The sequence below is a fragment of the Hippopotamus amphibius genome, chromosome 8 (assembly GCF_030028045.1).
Source record: "Hippopotamus amphibius kiboko isolate mHipAmp2 chromosome 8, mHipAmp2.hap2, whole genome shotgun sequence".
NCBI lineage: Eukaryota > Metazoa > Chordata > Mammalia > Artiodactyla > Hippopotamidae > Hippopotamus > Hippopotamus amphibius.
In genome coordinates, this window is record NC_080193.1 from 124,263,761 (window position 1) to 124,283,378 (window position 19,618).

At 41.3% G+C, this 19,618-nt stretch overlaps 1 protein-coding gene across 2 annotated transcripts in view; it reads left to right on the top strand.

Annotated features, from left to right (window-relative positions):
* PDE11A (phosphodiesterase 11A) overlaps positions 1-19,618 on the top strand; it is a 380,330-nt gene that overhangs the window by 315,393 nt on the left and 45,319 nt on the right. For both annotated transcript variants that reach the window (XM_057745497.1, XM_057745496.1), the window contains 2 exons: positions 3,591-3,681; positions 7,054-7,154. In XM_057745497.1, the coding sequence (XP_057601480.1) occupies positions 3,591-3,681; positions 7,054-7,154 (192 nt within the window). The remainder of the gene's footprint in view (positions 1-3,590; positions 3,682-7,053; positions 7,155-19,618) is intronic.

Here is a 19,618-nt window from a genome sequence, read left to right on the forward strand (position 1 = left end):
GGATATGCTTACTGCAGACCATTAAAATGAGGTGTGGTGTTAAAGTCATTTTTTTTTCCACGTGTGACTGATTTGAGGATTTTTTTTTTCACATTTTACATGAAAAGGTGGCTGTATGCCTTTACACAAAGTACATTACATAAAACACATGTCCTCTTTTTAAAAAATGGTTTTATGATCAAGTAAAGTTGGTTAATGCTGCATATTACGTTCCCTTCCTCCCAAATCACAGTGCATATTGTCACATGTTGATGCCATGGAGAAATCTTACAATAAAGAAACAGTTTCACTTTTTAAATCCAGCACATCCCAAACATATGTAACCGCGGGGCCCTTTTTATTTCTGCCCATATGCCATTTAACATTCCAAAGGACTAGTATTCTGTCGAGTACATTTTGATACAGTTTACCCTAACAAATAGATTTGAATTTTTGCCACACTTATCAAGTTTTCTGGCCGTGGACTTCACTCTCTCAGTCCTCGGAGGTTCACAGCACGTGCGTGAGTCACGGCAGCTGCAGGCTGCGTTCTCAGCGAGCCTTGGCCTGAGAAAGAAAGCACCAGGATGTCTTGCAGTCTTAGAAAAGCTGACAGAAACCACACCTAATCATGTAAATAAAGGAACCACGTGGAAATGGAGGCATTCTTGCTTAGATGATTTTATTCTAGAGAAAACTCAAAGCAGAGTTAGTATCACGCTCCATTCTGTGAATGCTGATGGCACCTCGCTTGTGGAAAGGTGACCGTTGTTAATGCAAGTCTGGACACAGAAAGTCTCCTACGCAATTATAGAGGACTCTGAGCTTCCTGAGGGTAAGAGCCGTGTCTTCTTTATCTTTGTATCCCACATGCCCGCAGCCTCACATTGCAGTAGTCATCAATCCTTATTAGGTGAGTGAATGAATGAATGAATCAATCAATCAATCAATCAATCACAGTCTCTTCATAGCGTTAGTCTGATTCTGTCGCACAGTCTAAATATTTGCAATTAATTCAGCATTGTGTGAGGGTGGGGAGAATGCAAGATGGAATTACTAAAAGGAACAAAGAGGGAATGTGAGGGTGAAGATGCTCAAACCGTGGCCCATCAGATGCATTTGCACAAACACCCTGAGGGTCCTCCTGATGAAACACAGCAGTCCAGAGGCTGTGTGGATCTGGGGAAGAGGAGAGGGCAGCCTGGGAGGCACCAGTTTTCGTTGCAAGGTGTTCCGTGGTTAAAGGAGGAAACATCCTACTCATCTTGAAAAAAGAAAATATTTCATGACTTGTGATCATCTAGCTGATTTAACTTTGTTGAGGTCTGCTAAACCAGCCTGATAAAGGAAGAGATGACATTTTGCACCTTGAGCCTACTTTACATCAATGACTCTCTTATCAGGACTCACACCAGTAACTGGGGCACGTCTGGCATGGCTAGTTAATAGAAACAAATTAAAGGAATCTGAGCCTGTGGTTAGCAGTTATACTAAAAGAATTCTGATTTAAATTTTGAAAGCATCTTTCATTGACGACAACCAGCTTGGCAAAAATGGAGAACTGAATATCAGAAATGTATAAGTTATAATTCTCTTTCTCACTGTGTAATGAGGAAAAGTTTCAAAATTTGGATTCCAGCCTAGAAATGGCACTTACTAGCTTTGTGACCTTGGAAAAGTAGCATAACTTCTCTGAGCCTTGGTTTCTTTATCTGTAAAATGAGAAAATGTTGCCTGTTTCATGGCTGTTGTCAGGACTAGATGAAGTAATACATTAGGGTGTTAATATGTTGCCTAGTTCATGATAGGTACTTACTCATGAAAGCTATTATTATTAATTATATTATCTTAAAATATGTTAACACACTTATTACTGTCAACCTTCAATTTGAACTATAATCTCTAGACATACCACCGCAACCTTATTAGCCAAACAACTAATATTTTCTAAGCACCTACTCCATGCCAAGCATTTGGATTTGATATGCACATAAAACATCCTAGAATTTCAAAAGCCACGACAAATACAACTAAGACACAATACAGTGTGCATTTTGAAAAACGTATTTTCATAAAAAATGAACTCTGTTAGCAAAATAGTAACTAACATTATTCATCACTTCATGCTAAGATTAGCCTAACAAATTTTCACATATTAAATGATAGATTAAGGCAAGACTTAAAGAAATAACACCACCTGATTAAAATATAGTACCCTCCTTACTAACCCTATTCCTAATAACCCCTAACCCTACTGTTTTATTCCAACATGTGGTCATCTCCGAGTCTTCCCAGAGATCACAGGTCCCCTGCACGCCCAAACTAGCCATGATCTTGGGCTGCCTCACGCTGGAGCTAGAGGGCATCTTATGACTGAAATCCCTCCTGCAGCATTACATGCAGTCTTGCTCCTCTCACTAAAAGGGCAGACTGTGAGCTGGCAATCTCTGGCATTTCCAGGTTAAGGCCAGATTGCCCTTTCAGTGTCCAAACTCTCTGCAATTGGTGAGAAGGAACACAAGGACCCTCACGGGTCCTCAGCATCCTATGACTGTCCTTTAACCCGTAGGACTCTTGGGATGTCTCTCAACTCTTAAGATGCTCTAAATGCTACTTCAAAAGAACTGGAAATGAACACACTGAAATATTTTAAATGAACACTTACCAAACTGACATTGTTGAGGAATGAGTTGTTCTACATAAGCAAAATTTACAGGTAATTCAAAAATAATTCTTTCAAGTATCAATTAACATTTTATTTATTTAAAATGGAAATATCTATGTGTTTTCATTGTTGATTAATAATTAGTATAGACTACAATCTACTACATGCCAGGCACTATGATAGGCACTTACAAACATTTTATTGTATTCTCATAAATAGCAGGTGAGGTAGAGAGTATTATCCTAATGTTAGAGACAAAGAATCTGATTCTTAAAGCAACCAAGTAATGACCCCAAATCTATTACCGAGAGCTGAGTTCTGACTCCAAATCCAGGGAACTTTCTGCATTTCGACACTGAGATATCATAGTCTGACTGTAGGTTGGAAAACCATAGTAGAAGCCTGTTACCCTTACATGTAAAGCAGATTAAATGGGTTCTACATAATATTCACAAGGTCTTTTCCTTGGAGCAACAAATACATTTGGTATATGACATTCGTTCTGGACACTCAGAAGCTTTATAAGGTTTAGCTCACGAAGCCTCTCCTGATCCCCAAAGCCAGGAATTATGTCTCTCGTCCTCAGATCATCTATCCAAAGCACTTTGACTGGACCTGGAACACTTTCTATGGTATTTATATTATGTGCTCTGTGCATTATTGTCCCTTAGGACCACACCTCATCTCCCTTACTAGTCTGCAGATGTCTTAGCAGCGTGGGCTGTCTTTCTCATGTTGTATCATACACAGCATCTAGCCTAACACACAGAAGATTCCCAAAAGGTTTACCTAATACATTCATGAACTACACAAGCGGTTATCTGAGAATGTATCTGCTCACGGTCCTTTGCAAAAGCAGGAGAAGCAGTTTAATCCAAAGAGCCAGTGTGGGGGAATTGTTGACAGGTGAAGGGCCTTGGTCACTCACGCATCTATCCTCTTTCAGGAGCGGCTCTGCCCTGGCCCAACTCTATGGAACCTCTGCTACCTTAGAGCATCACCATTTCAACCACGCCGTGATGATCCTTCAAAGTGAGGTACAGACCTAACGTTCCGCTTCTCCGATGAAATGATGTTTCCCACTTCTCTTTCTTTGCAGTGCCACAGGAAAATACAGATAATCGGCACCGTTGGACCTTTTCTTTGTGGCTTTTTAAAAATTCTTCCAGATGTATGACCAGGGACCTTGTTCAGATTTGTCCTGAGCTGATTCATTTGGGTTTTATTATTGGTTAGGAGGCTTTTCAGATTCGCTTAGCAGAGGGACCGCCACAGCTTGTCACCAGAGCACGGCCTCACCTTACCTAATGGTACAGAAGCCCACTAACAGATCCAAGGAGTGAGTGGCCCACCATCTCCACTTTGTGAAACCCATTTAAAAAGATGGTAGAAGCAGAAACAGGGTGAGGAAGTTGCCCTTTATTCGCATAATTGAGAAACCTATAAAAGATAAAAGAACTTAAAATTGCTGGTGGGACCAATTTGAAAGTGAGAACTGCAACTAAACTTGAGACCCAGGGCTGAGGCCATATGCCTTATTTTGCTTCATGCAGCATTGCAGGAGCTGGAAGTAGTTGGTCTTTTATGCTCTCAGCTCTCCACGGAGAAAAAGTAAAACCACTAACTGACTCTGGCTGAGGCATCTGAGTTTGAAATTGCCGAGAAAGGATCTGTTTAATTTTCTGCAGGCGTACAGACTTTTTTTTTTGAGGCCAGGAAGGGATCATCTGTTCCCCATTATTTGTCAGTTCTCTAGCTGTGCCATTAATTATTATTATTATAATCATTAAGGCCCTGCTTCGCTGGAATAGCATCATTAAATATGGAGGTTTTTTTCCTCCAGCCTATCTTGAGAAAGCATGTCTTTTGCAATATCACGAAAGCCTTCTTCGACCCCATAAAGGAGAGTCAGCACTCCGGAACCTGAGTGCAGCTGCGGAAGGCAAACCCACTGGGGGAGGTGTATTTTCAGTTGAGAATGAAATATCAAGGGTTAGGCTCTCAGTAATTCTGACAGAAACCAGTATCCCAGCATCTGTGGCTCTGGAATTTTCCTATGAAAGCCATGTTTTAGCTGCGTGCTATGGCGAAGGGAAGTAGGAACGGAGGAACTTGGGGTCAGACTATCTTTTCTGTACTGGTAATATGATGGGTTTATACCCCTGAGGCCAGACATTCTCACCTTTGTAATAACAGATTATGAACAGGAGGTCAGGGTTTTCTCAGAAGGTCATTTGCTTGTGTCTCTGGGAACACAAACCCCACTAAGTCAGGCTTTGTCTTCATACAAACAAAATACATGGGCTACCCTTCGCTCCAGGGTTCTCTTTGAAGAACGCAGGATCATAGTAACAGAACCAAGCACTGGTGTGTTCAGGCTCTGCCCTGATGCCCCCCCACCTCCCGCCCCCATCCTGCCCATCAGAAAGGCAAAAATGCAGATGTCACTACCACCCCACTTTCCAAATAATGCAGAGACACAGAGAGGTTAGATGGCCTGAAGAAAGTTGCTCCAGACCTTTCTTTTTCCACATTTGGGTTTTTTTTTTTTCCCTCAATACCACTCCTCCCTAAACAAGGAGTAGAAGTAGTATTTGGGGAGACTGATCTATTTTAGAGACCAAACTCTTGAGGCACCAATAGAAGGCGAATTTGCATGTAAACAATACATTAATTGCAAATTAACTTGTATTATTATTATTATTATTATTATTAAAGCTGACCTAACTAGCTTTGTCACTCTGTTAGCTATAAGTTGTGTTAGTTACTATATGTCCTTTAAAAATAGTAAAACGCACTCAAAATAATCAAGATCCCCAAATTCAGACCAGGTTTCTCCTGGACTTCACATTAGATTTTACTGTAACTGGCTCCTAATAGCTATACTTCTTTCCCTGTGAGATGCTAGATGTGAGGCTGGATCCAGATGACTACTTTTCCAGAGCTCCCAACCACTTTTTCTCAGGCCCCAGTCCACCGGCCTGTGATTGATCCATGGGGCAAGGCTTAGGCAAAGAAAGCTGGGCAGAATTATAGTGTGGCATTCCTTTAGTTATTTGTCTTCTTCCTGATGGCTGAATTAAGGGTCTGGAAGAGTTCATTTTAAAATTGTTATTAATATTGGACCTGGTCCCAGGTGGAACCAATACACTCTAGTCTTTAAGGAGTGGTGGGTTCACCCAATGAGATAAATTAACTCAAGAGAGCAGATTATCACCTGGGGCCTGGTAGGTAGTAATTTACTAATTGACATTCTGGTTCCCTGGAAGAATTAATTTCTCGTTGGAAAATATTCTCAGGCAGTCATTTCACTGCCTTCCTTCTGTACCATCTCTGGCTCTCAACACTAGGTTTGAAACACTAGGTCCAGTTCCCAGACCACCTGTTTATGAGTTCATAACTCATGCTAAGAAACCTGATAAGTGAAAAGTCCTGACTTTCAAAGCAAACTAAGTGAACTGTCCGTCACTTTACAGAAGGATTTTTTCATTTTACTGAAAACACTCTGGAACTTTCTAGAGTAGCTAAAACAAATCTGGATGGGAAAAAAAGTGTGATTTTCAACGGTATGGAGATACAGGTGTATTTGCTAGTTGTTCTAGGCAACAGTCATCTTTAGAGGCCTCCTATGCCAAGAGCAATATCTTATACATTCTAGCTACTCAGTAATTCTTCCCTGCACTGAATTTCACACACTTCATCCAGATGTGTCTTCACAGTTTCACACAGGATTTCTTAACTTCAGCAGATTGTCATGTTGGGCCAAGTAAGTCTTTGTTGTGGGGGCTGGCAGGTGCCCTGTAGAATGTTTAGCCGCATTCCTGACCTCTCCACTAGATACCAGTAGCACCGTCCATCAGTGGGACGATAAAAATGTCTCTAGACATTGCTAGAAGTGCCCATTGCCAAAATCGCCCCCATTTGTGTACCACTGGTCTCATGTTTTTTCTCTTCCTTGAAGTCATTTTGTTGCCACAGCAAATACCTCCAAAATGCCAACTTAAGTCTTTACTAGTGAGACTAGTACGTATTGATATTTTGGGGTCAGAAAGATTCCCAAAAGTTTTGTCAATTTCTCCACTCTGTAATTCCACGGGAAATGGGCAGTTAAATGGAGTTGTTGGCACAAACATAGCCTTAGTACGATGAGTTCAAACACTTTTCAGTTTTGTCTTCAAGACTAAACATAATAAAGTATCCCTTGGTGGCCCTCCTCAACAATGATTGCACTCCTGGCTTTGCTGTGTTTACCAGGGAATCTCTTTGTAGTTATACAAAATGTCATCCAGCTTTTTAAAAAATGATTTTATCATGTTTCTAGACCTTTTTAAAAAAAAGTAGGAAAAACATGTAGTCACCAAGCTCAGATTTAATGCTGTCTTTTGTGACTTTGTGCTTTCTCATTTCAGGGTCACAACATTTTTGCTAATTTGTCCTCCAAGGAATACAGTGACCTTATGCAGCTTTTGAAGCAGTCAATACTGGCAACAGACCTCACACTGTACTTTGAGTAGGTATTGGCATTTGATCTATTTGACAAATGGATATCTGAAGTTTCATCCTGTAATTAATTTTCAGGTCCATATTGGGGGTTGCCTGTTATTCTGGCACTGATGTCAATGTGTAAATGAGCTAAACTTTTGGGGGTTTTTATTTTTTCCCTCATCTAAAAGAACTTCATTAGTGTGGTGTCTATAAAACAAGACAATCAGGACTATAATCATGAGATTTATGTCTTTCTTCTGTTTTATGAGCCTTGTTTGGGACTCTTGGCTGAAACTAAGTAATGGCCATTTTTATTTTAGAGACTGGCTAAGATTGCTATTTCAGACTATTATTTCTGGTTAGATTCTCTAATGGCATCGATGATGCTAGTGAAAAAGATTTGTTGCTGAAAGGATGACCAGAGAGCCAAGCCTTCAATCCTTGCCTCTCCTCTAGCTCTCTTTCTCAGAAGAGCCTTCCTCCTTTTTCCCAAAGCCCAGGCCTCCATCTGAGCTGGCGATTCCATCCTGCTCGTTTCCCGTAAGACCTGTTCCATCAGGTTCCACCTGTTTTGGCAGCCTGGTGATCTCTTCCTTAACTGATATGCACAGTTTTCTCTTATCTTAAAGACCAAACAACTTTCCTTCCTTAAAAAATTCTTTGACTTGACCCCTTGGTCTTTAATTGCTCTTCAACTGACCACCCTTTTACTGCCTACCTTTTAAAATAAATGGAGCACATGAGTACCTTTATTTTCCTAACACCCACTTACACTTTGGAGACCAGCATCCACCTTCACATTCTACCAACATTGTACTTCCAGAGGTCGCCAGAGATTTCCTTATCCCTAAATTCAATGTCCTTTACTTATTTCTGTTGTTTTCTAGCATCTTTGAGACATCTGCAGGTTTACTGACTTCTCATTGTCAAGTTCTACCCTCTCTTCTTCCCCAACATCCACCTGCCTCCTCGCTCCTTTTCTGGATCCCTTATGGGTTTCTTTTCTCCTTGCTTCTACGAATGAGTTCCTAAACCATGTTTTCTTTCTCTACTTAGATTCACTCCCCTGGCCTCAGCTCTATATTACCTCTGTAGAGGTATAGAGAAGACCCTGAATCTTCACTCTAACCCTCCCTCACATTCTAGACACGCATCTCCAACTGCCATCTCAAAAGCCTTCAGTGACTTCATTGCTTTCAAAGCAACCTCTAAACTTGGTTCGCATTTCAAAGTTCTCCCTCCAGAACCTGCCCCCAATCGTTTTTCATTTTTATCTTCCACTTCTTTCCTACAGCTCCCTCCAGACTAGTCTAATGTACCCTTTGTTTTTTGTTTTTCAGAAAAAGCAACAATCTTTTTTATTAGTTAACTGCATGTTACCCTTTGAAAACACCTTATGCAGTGCCCCTTGTTCCCCAATCATATTGCCATGCCTACGTAGAATCCTGTTCCTCCACTTCCCCATCTGGCTGAACTGTCTTCTACCACCTTTTCTAGGAAGCCTATGTCACTCCCTTTGAATCTTATTGCACTTGGCATTGCATCAGTTGGATTCAATTGTAAGGGACAAGAAACCCAAAATAATAGTAGCTTACATCTTTGTCACATAGAAGAAGTCTGGAGAGAAGCAGTCTGCAGTTGGTAGAGTAGCTACGTACATTAAGTCATCAGGGACCCAGGCTACTTTATCTTTTGTGCTGCCACCTTCAACACATGGTTTTCACCTTAGTCCATGATAGCTGCTCATGTTCCAGGCATAATGTCCACATTCCAGCTGTTTGAAGGAAGGGACAAAAAAGAAATGGGCCAAAGGTGATGCAAGTTATCTTTTAAGAGAGTTTTTGGAAGCTTCACATAACAATTCCATTTACATCTCATTGGTCAGAATTTAGTCACTTGGCCATCCCTAGGTTGAAGGAAGGTTAGGAAAGGAAGGCTTTATTTTGGGTAATTATATGGCCTGCTAAAGTCTAGGGGTTCTATTACTAAGAAAGAAAGGGGAGAGAGAGATTGGAGTAGACAGCTGATAGCCTGTGCCACAGGTATTTATTGTTGGTCTCTGGTGAATGGGTTATGACACAGTGTAGTGCAAGGAGTACAGCCTTTGGAATTATGTTGGTCTGGATTTAAATCCCATTCTGGCATTCTAGTTAAACCTGGTGTATTGAGCCCAAGAGTCTATGTCCTCTCCCTTCTAAAACTCCACTAAAATGGCACCAGATATACTTAAAAGCAAAAACAAAAAGGCATAAATCTACAAGGAGAAATGGAGAGGGCCCAAAACAACTGATAAGAGGTATCAATACATTTGTGGAAAGTGGAAGGCCAGCTGATGAATGTAACTGATCTGGCAGAGTAGAGTGGAAAGTAGGAGGACAGCTCTGAGAAGCAAGCCAATCTGCCCTGCAGAGCCTTGCTTGGGGCTTAGAGACAAAAAGTACCATGAAAAGTGAATGTGATACTCACAGCTCAAGACAAGGAAATTACTAAAAAGTCAATTTTCAAAACACTCAGAGCCCACAAAGTCCTCCACCAACCTAGCCAAATAATTCCCTTTCCTCTATCCCTGGAGAGGGCAGAGATTTATTATCTGGAGAAATGAAAGAAAGTGCTTTGGACCGAAGAAAGTTCAAGGTGGGAATGAGATGCAGAGCTCAGAAGAGGGGATGCAGTCAAACAGAACAAGTCTCTGGACTGAAACCCTGGAGGCCCACAGCCCAGTCACCCAGAGGCCAGAATCCATAAGCCACACATCCAGGGTTCTCAGATTCAGCAAAAGGAAGTGCAAGAAGCGCAGTTAAATTTGAATTTCAGATAAATAATGAATAATTTTTTAGTATAAATGTGTACCATGCAACGTGTGTGTGGGGGACACACAGAAACAACTCCTGCTTAGCCTTTTAATGCCTTACTATTACACACAGTTACCAAGGATCACAGAACATCTTATGAAAGCCTCCCATATGAAACATAGAGGCCAAAACAAACAGCAAATAAATGGAATTCAGAGAAAACATGGAGAGGAAGAAACAAAACCAAAAACTATCGTTAATATCCTTAGAGAGCTAAAATATTGCCTCCGTGAAATAAGAACAGAATGCTTTAAAAAATAATAGAGCAACTATAGAAGAAGAAAGAGCTCTTGGAAATTAAAAATGTGATGGCCAAAATAAAAATCAAATGAAAGCATTGAGAAATACAGTCAAAGGACAATAAGGCAGCAGTATGAAAAACACTGCTTTATTTCATTATAAGCTTTTTAGTACTGTTTGATTTGTTAACTATTGTATGTATTACTTTTATAAACATAAAATTTAATTTTTCAAATATATTTTAAAAGCAAAAAGTCCCAGCTCTGCCACTACACAGCTGTGTGTCATGAGACAAATTATTTACCTCTCTGAGCCTCTCTTCTTCCTGTATAAATTGGAGATAACAGTACCTATATTATCTGTATTATAAATGTCTTATATCTTATAAATGAGTTGTATGTTTATAAATGGTGACATCTACAACCTCATTTGCTTTCTAGACTATTTATTTTGCATGTTTTGTGGCCTCATTTTGACTTAACTATCATGATGTTCCATCTTTTTCTGAACTGATGCTCTCGGATTGGTTATTTATGGAAGCCTGTATCCCTTTAATATTCTTATTTCCCGGGTCTGGCATTTGCAGGATTTTGTGTTATTTTTCTCAAAGTAGAAGCATTTTCCCAAGCCAAGTTTCCAAGTAACTTGTAAGGGAGAAAAAAATGTCAACCGTAGGAGTCCATTCATCAAGCCCTGTTAGGGATGTGACAAATCATTGAGTGACCGCTGGGATGCAGTCAAGGAAGTTGGTTGCAACTCGTTTCCTCACTGCTCTGCTCTTATCTTAATGCTGCAGCCCCTGCTAATGTTTGCTGACTCCAAAGAAGCTGGCTTGTTCTCTCTTTGTCAGTCTTATTGTTTTTTGACTTTCTGAATAGCTGCTCATTCTCTAATCTAGACCTTCAGGAGGCTGATTCACGTGCCTGTCTAAAGTTGCATTAAAGTATTGCCGTATTTTTAGGCAAAACAATTCCTAGGGTTAATGAGGGGGAAAGCAACTACTATAGACTGTCTCCCAGTTGCTTTTATTTCACAGAGATACAGTTGTGGAACTGGAGGGATGTTAGAAATGATGTAATCCAATTCATCTCCTTTATTTTGTAGATCAGATACTAAGCTTGAAAAGCTTAGTTTGGGTTACATAGCTAATTAGTGGCTAAGCTGGAACCCACACCTCCTGTTCCAAGGCTTTTCCACAAACACTGTATTCCTTCTCTAATGGAAGAATTAAGAAGTCGTTGTCATTTAAGTTGGGGACATGCATTACATAGAAATACTGACCTTCCCAGGTGTACATGAATCGGTTCAATATGAAAACCAGGATGAGTTCCCATCCTCTCTCCCAAAGCAGATCCAGAGACAAGGACTTGCATGCACATAGTCTAGTTCTGGAGGTAACATCGGGAATAGGAGTGGGGGACTGGGACAGTGAAGTGGGGAAGGAGGGAAGCTGTTGTAAAGACTCGTTCCCTTGTTGGTCACCGCTGTGATGGGCCAGGCTTGGTCCCACAGGGACTGTCTGAAAAGTCTTGTATAAGCTGCACCCCACATTTACCCCCCAGCCTCCAGCCTCCGTCAGCCAAGGCTGTTCCACAGGGTTAAAACTTCCATGCACTTCCAGGACATGCATGTCCAAGGGCTGGGAGTTCCTACAGCCATCCCCCATTCCACATGTGGACTCAGCAGCGCCAGGGTAGAAAGCAGGCAAGGCGCAGGGCAGCTGAGACAGGAGTCGTGGTGCTGGCTGGACCAGCAAAGGCTGAAAGGTGAGCCATGAGGTGGCCTTGAACACTTTCTAGAAGTTTGGATTATCCTTGGTTCTTTTGCCCTGACTGCTTAAATCGAAAGTCTTGATACAGTTAAGATCAACCAAAAAGGAAGGTCACTGCTTTCCTCCCACAAGAAGGGGAAAGTCACTCTAGAAGGGGTGTGGGCAGGCAGGGAGAAGATCCAGTCCTTTTGCTGGGAGGTTATGACTCATTCCTGGGAGCAGGATTTCCTACCATGCGCCAACAGGGAAAAATGTAAAATTCCTGGAAATATGGAAATCCTTTAAAACCAACCACAAAATCTTGTAAATTTAATTGCTAATGGCTTTGGGTATGCTCAGGATTCTATACTACAAGTGAAGAGTGAAAGCAAAATTCACAAGTTTAAAAATCAAACAAAACCTCAGTGTGAATGTCTAAGCTTCACAACCTAAGTCTGAGGGTTTATTCTTCAGTCCGATTTTCCAACTCATTGAAAACATTTTCCAGTTACTGCTGAGTGATTTTCTGAAATTGATTTCTGTGCCCATTTCTGAGTCCCTGTAGTGAATATGGCTTTGATGACTAAATAGTCATTTCAGCATCTCAAGCAGGAATTAGATATACCCTATTGGTAACCAGCCATGTAACTTTGAGAAAGTCACTCAATCTCTCTTTGCCTTGATTTCCTTGTCAGCAGCATGGGGACAGGTACAGCACACATACCAATCTCCAAGAATCCTTGTGGTGGCCAAAGGAGATTACCTATATGAAAGATAATCATAGTTTAGATAATCTAAATAATCTAAATTTAGATAATCTAAATCTAATATCAAATTTAAATTTGATAACATTGATAATTTAAAGTATCTTATAAAGAAAAGAATCATTCTGCCAGAAAACTTAAAACAATTTGAACCATAAAAGATGACACAGAGGGAAAGAGATCTAAAATTACAAGTGCTAAAACTTCAAAGAGATGTCACAGTTGCCCTGGACTATTTGTCTGCATGTAAGTCAACAAAGATGACCTTTGCGTTTTCCACAATTAGTGGAAACAACACCGAAAATTTCCTGAGTGCTCACTTAGGAACTTTATATACACATTATTCCATTTCGTACTTAAAGCAGTTCTATCAGAGCAGGTACTATTATCGACCTCATCATACGCATGAGGAAACTGGGGTTTGGAGAGAGTCAGTGAATTACTCACTGTGTCAAATGGCAAGGCTGAGACTGAAACCAAGTATTTGGGCTTTAAACTACTCTGCTATTCTCTCTGCAGTTCTATAACTATCCATTTAGGAGAACTAAAGGGGAAACTGAGGCCACTCCTGGGAGCACTTGGGCACCAAGGGCAGCATAATGTGAGTTCCAGAGCCACTAGATATCCAGCCGGTGGCAATTCCACAAACGGCAGGTGCCACCAGCAGGGTGGCTGGGGCAGGGCGAAGGCTCCAGGTGAGAGCTGCCCAGGAGCCTCACCCACGGGGCTGAGACCGCAAGCAGAGGCTCCTTGTTTGTAGCTGAGCTATGCTGGGACATCAGAAGTTGGCAGTTCTTTAGCTTTAATACAGTCATGGAAACCACTGCTCTCGGGTAGCCATAACTGTTTACCATTCATCCCCAACAGGTTGTGACCACAGAATACTGTATCCCTATCTACCAGGTGCCTACTCTGTGCCCAGCACTGTTCTAGGCATTACAGTATCCCCTTGTGTCACCACTAGAATGGGAGCTCCAGGAATGCAGACATCTCCCTCTTCAGCTCACTCTTGGAGCCTCCAAACCTGACATACTGCCTGACATAATAAATTCTCAAAATATTAACTCTTTGATTTTGAATTATCATATCAACCTGCAAGACTGTTATCCCCATCTTCTAGATAAGGATACCTGGGCTTCGACAGGGTACATAATTTGCCCAGAGTCATCAAGTTGTCTGTGTTCGCATCTCCACGCCACATTGCCTCGGATCACTATTTAAACCGAGAATTATCTAAGAATTCAGATTTTATAAACCCATTTGGGTGCTTAATGCTTTTCTGGTTGGCTTTCTAAATGAATCAGACTAATCTTCAATTTGAAAATTTTTCATTTCCCTTTGTGCTCTGCAAGCATTCATCAGCAATTACAGAAAACGCCCAGTCTAACGGTTTCTTTGTCCTTGTCTTTCCAAAGGGATGCAATAAGTAGCATTTCTCAAAAGCATCTGATGATAACAACAAAATGTACTAAATTATCTTAGGTTGTTAGGAGTTATAGTTTGACTGTCCTTCTAAAAATTAGATTAATATGTAGAACAACTTATTTTATAAAATACAGTAGAAACTGAACAAATGTTTCTACTGTTATGCAGACAAGAATGTTCATTCATTCATCATTAAACAAATGTTTACTGAGTCCACTATGTTCAGTGTTTTCAACCTCTACAGTAGCCTGCACTCGGCTAGCCCCATATTGGAAAAGAAGAGGATAAATGAATGCATGGTAAGGTGTGATGACTTAACGGGGCTTAACCCATTGTTCTTTGCCAAAGATTTTTATATTTTAACAGAGCTGATGAATTAACCCACGGAAATTACTCTGATGGTAGGACGACAGACACAGAGACAGGTTAACGGAAGAAATATTTTGGTACTTTTGATGCATCAAAGCGTTTTATATCTATTCATCCTCCTATCCCCATCCACAGGATATTGCAACTGAATAAAACATGAGACATTCCTCCACTAGCACTTACTGATGCCTTCTTTATGCCAGGCACTGTGCTAGTTGCCGGGGATCACAGGCAGAGAAGACACACCTCTTACCTTCAGAGACTCAGAGCCCAGTGTGAAAGTGAGAAAAACAGTAACACCAGAGCGTGAGGAGCACCTCGGGCCCAGTAAATGCAGGGGCACCTAGGGCGTGCGCCACCCAGCAACCCCTAGAACCACTACTTGGCCTAGAGATTATGGATCAACTGAACTGACGGTCGGGGCCTTATGTTGTCTAATTTTCCGCCACTTTCAACATTGAGAGTTGTTCTGGTCTTTCCATTTCCTGCATTTGCCACTTTTATTCGTACTATCACCAGCAGCACAGCATCTGACAGGCAATTTCATTCAGGTTCTTAGCTAGTCCTTGTGTTATCAGTGCTAGTCTAACGCAGGGAGACAATTCACTTTCAACATTAAACATACAACATTTTTCTTTTAGCCATAATTACTGGAATTAACATCTGCCTACTAATTTATTATTCCTCTCTGATGCTTTTATGCCCAAAGTCCAGAAATCTCTCGAGAATCTGCATTTAGCAGTCAGTTGCAGATGTACGGTTTGCCTGTTGAATGACCTGCAAGAACACTGGAAGAACAAAATTCTCCTCCCCTGTACCCATTCCACCCCGTCCCCTACACTCCTGCCAGCCCGTCTGACAATCCTAGAGTTGAAACTGCAGGAGTGTCACAATAATGATGTACCGCCCCAGCAGTAAAACCTTCCTAACATTCATAGATTTTTGGTAGATTCAGAACAGTTAGGTAAATAAAGATTATGTGTCTATAATACACGTAGAGTTATACAAATTTACAAAAACATTCCTGATTAAAATATACGCAGGATTGGTGATTTCTCACTTTATAAATAAAAGGTGCCTTGCAGATACATTACAAACCAGAAAAATGTTCAATGTAGCAGTGGGTGACGGGTAACCAATCTTTAGAATTTTTGAGGGTAATTTTAGCAGTTCTCTTCAAAGGATGCTTTTTTAAAGACTGCTATTTTCTGAGTGGAACGTATTTCAGGAGAGCAGGATAAAAGCCTAATAAAAACATATCTGATTATAAATGAGATTTTCCAGTAAGTTGCTTTTCACTAGCTGAGGTGTTTGCCATTGTCCTTGAAAACCAAGGTTCCCAATGATCTGCTTGAAAAGTTAATGATATAGTTCCTCATAACAGAGGAGTCTGGATACAGAGAGTGTTATATAATTTTGTGGATTTTCAAATGTTCATTTTAGCAGTCCCGTGTTTTTAAAAGTGCTCCTATCTCTCACAGTTTCACACATGCTGATTTTGACTCCATATAATCTATATACACGTACATGTACAGATGTTAAAAGGAGCAACTGTGTGGGACAATTTCTCAAAAGCACAGTGAACTTCACATTGTTGCTTTGCAATGATTATCGCTAAGGAAGAGGTCAGAAATACATCACCTAGAGCCGTGGACCACCAGCCTGGTCTGGGCCATCTGCAGCTCTTTGGAGCATCTCCTGCTGTTGATGGAAAGACCTCTGTCTGGTGCCCGTCATGGTACTCAGCACTGGGTACTTCCTTAGTACAGCAGCCTGCGATGCCGTTATATCTCTGTCCAGATTCTCACAGTATGTAAGGCTATTTTGCCCCCAAGTTTCATGCAACACACAGTTTATAAAGATTATCTCAGAGGCCAGAACTGGGGAATTGACCTAGATCTGCCCATAACTACCCTGGGACCGTGAGCAAATCATTTCACCCTCCTTCACTTTGAGTTTTCTCACTTGTAAATGAGAGAATTACAGCAGATTTTTTTTCAAAGTTTCCATATACCCCTAACAGTCTGTACTGATAATGAAAACTCAAGTTAAACATAGAAATCATTCAATGACCCACCAATTTTACACGTATACGTGTGTGTATACGATTTATGTACACACACACACATAGAGACACAGACAGAGATGGAGAGGCAAAGAGAGATCCAAACCTTGGGATGCCAGAATAAATAGAACCCATCAAGAAATAGTCACATTTTTGTCAGTGGAGAAAAATAAAATTAGTATGCCACGTTTCTCTGTGCTCTACGAAGAGATTCCTTCTGCCCCTCCTCTACCCCCTTGGGATACTGGATATTCCCTTTTGTCCTGATGCAGTAGAACCTGGCTTCACTATAATGTGATGTGAAGCCTATGACTGATTTGGGGTTTGGTTTATTTAAGACTTTCACACCAGCTGCTCTAGGTACTAAAGTTTTCATAATTGTGAGATTTATTCTTCACGGGTGCTATTTGGTTGGCATGTCATAGATTTGCAATTTAAAAAAAATAACTTCTATATTGAGTTAGCCACCTAGGTAGTATGCTTCCACTTTACGTCAAAAATGTTATGTCTCATGTATTGAACGTACTCTCAGCAGATATTCCAGTAGTTACGGAGGAAGGGTCAGACATCAGTTGGGAACAATGTTCTTATATTTCCCACAACTTGTTATGTTGTCCACCTGGCTCAGGTTAGAATCTAGTCTTCAAGACAGGGCTTTTCTTGGATAGGTTTTAGGTTGTTTTCTTATCTCAATCTCTCCAAATGACAACAGTGAAGACCATCGAACAATTAGAATCAAGGTAGAACCAGTGGCTGAAGAGTTATTTTTTTAAATGAATAGTGTTCCGAGATAATCGTTTTCATTCATTCATCAATTCAGCAAATGTTTGTTGAGCTCCTAGTACATGTCAGGCACTGTTGTAGGCACTGGGGATTCAGGGGTGGACAAAAATGGGCCAGGCCGTTGTCCTCATGGAGCTTGCCTTCTTGTGATTTCTTAGAATAACCCCTAGGATTGAAAAGACACCCAGGTGCTTGTGATGACAGAGATGATGCCCGACAAGCTCTTTCAGAAAGCCTCCCGTGATCCTCCGTGACTCTCCGAGCTAAGCCAAGTGCCTTCCCCTGTGCTCCCAGGATGCCCTGAGCACACCTGAGCTGCTTGTGTTTGTGTCCTAGCTCTGCCACTCGCCGGCTGGGGCCAGTTCACTCGGCCCTTCTGAGCTTCATAACAGTAGCTGACCCTGACTGAGCGCCTACTGTGGGCCAGGCACTCTGTTAAGTGTTTTACGTAAATCGTCTCATTGAATCCTCCCACCAACCCTAACAAGGTAGATCCTAGTGCTAGTACTCTTTTCTGATAAGGAAACTGAAGCCCAGCAAAGTTCAATAACCTACCCAAGGTCAGTCGTGTGGTTAATAAGCAACAGAACCCAGGAAGTCTGCCTGGAACATAGTAAGAACCCAATAAATATTAGCCTCCTCAGGACAAGGAACGGGGGAGGCAAGTGAGGTGGGTCATGGAGAGTAAAGTAGACCCTACCTTTACTTAAAATTTTGATATTTTATACATCATGGATTTTTTTTTTGTATTTATGCTGATTTTTTAAAGCGTTGCATTAAGGTATTGTTTGCCTTGATGACTGACTTTGGGGCACCTACTTGAATTTTGTACCCAAAGTGAGGGTCTCTCTAACCTCACTCTAGTTCCAGTATCATTAGTGTTATCACTAGTATCACATTGGAAGGAGGATCACCTATTTGTTTGTTGATCGCCCCTGGTACTCAGAGATGTTTACAAATTGTCTTGTGTCCATCAAGCCTAGTAAAGTGCTGGCACAGAGTAGGTGTTCAATAAATATCTGTTGCACCAAACTTTCTTCTCCACAATTATTCAAAAGAAGAATTTCCACTCAGGGAGAAGAAAGAAAGAAATGACCTCTTCAATCTCCATGAAGTCCAATTAGTCCATTGTGTATCACTGTTGGCAGTAATACTATTAATATTATTTACACGCTAACCATGGCTATCAAGTATTGAGTACCTACTAGCACCAAACATATGATGCACCTTATAGCAAATTCTCACCACAGAGCTGGAAACTGAGGCTTCACAATGTGGAACCACTTGCCTAGGACCATATAACTAGTGAGTGACAGTCAGCGTTAAGCCCAGATCAGTGTGAGTCCAGACCTGGGCTCTTTCCATTTCACCACCTCTCTTTCTGTTGCAGTTCACAGTCTGGTGGTGATGTGAAAAGGGCGTGACCATGGTCAGAAAGGAGGGAGTGGGCAAGTGAAAAAGATGGTAAATGAAGAAAAGATATGCCCACACCTGCACGCCCGAAGGGGAGGGGTGCTGCCGGACCCTTCCGTGTGACTGTGTAGGGCTATCCCTGCTGAACACAATGACGTTGCTGGGGAGACTGTCCTATCTGTGGTGTGGCCTTGACCTGCACCCACTTGAAGGAGCAAATCCAGGACCTGTCTTTGCCTCTCAAATAAGGAAGTGAGTCACCTATTTGTCTTCCTGAGCTGCCCCCTTTCAGGTAAATAGAGTAGTCCATCTGACCAGGTGACAAGAAGTCCATACCATTGGCCAGCTGGTGATGGGGACTCCAGACAAGAAACAGGGAAGCCAGTAGCACTCAGCATCTCGTCCTTTGTCCCTCCAGACTACAAAGGGCCAGCACTAACTGTTTAAGATCCTACTCTGATTTCCACCGTAAATGACATGGGACTATTTTCCAAAGTGTATTTCTTAAAACATTAGTGCTGTGGGATTCTATGGTTAAGTCAGGGTGAGTAGGCTTTTCCATCTCAGTATTTCACAGAGCCTTCAAAAGGCTAACGTGGAGGGCAACTCTCTAAGAGAGGTATATCACAGGCAGCATTTCTCAAATCCACTCGGCCAGAGCATTCTTTTACATGCAGCACCTCCTAAAACTAGCATTTTGTGGGATGCACTTTGGGAAACAGTGTGTCAGATCCTTTACATAGTCTCTTATTAGGAAGTGCCAAGAAGGTAAAACCTTGGGAAATGATTTTTAAAGAATCAAAATGGTAATGTCTTTTTTTTTCCTTT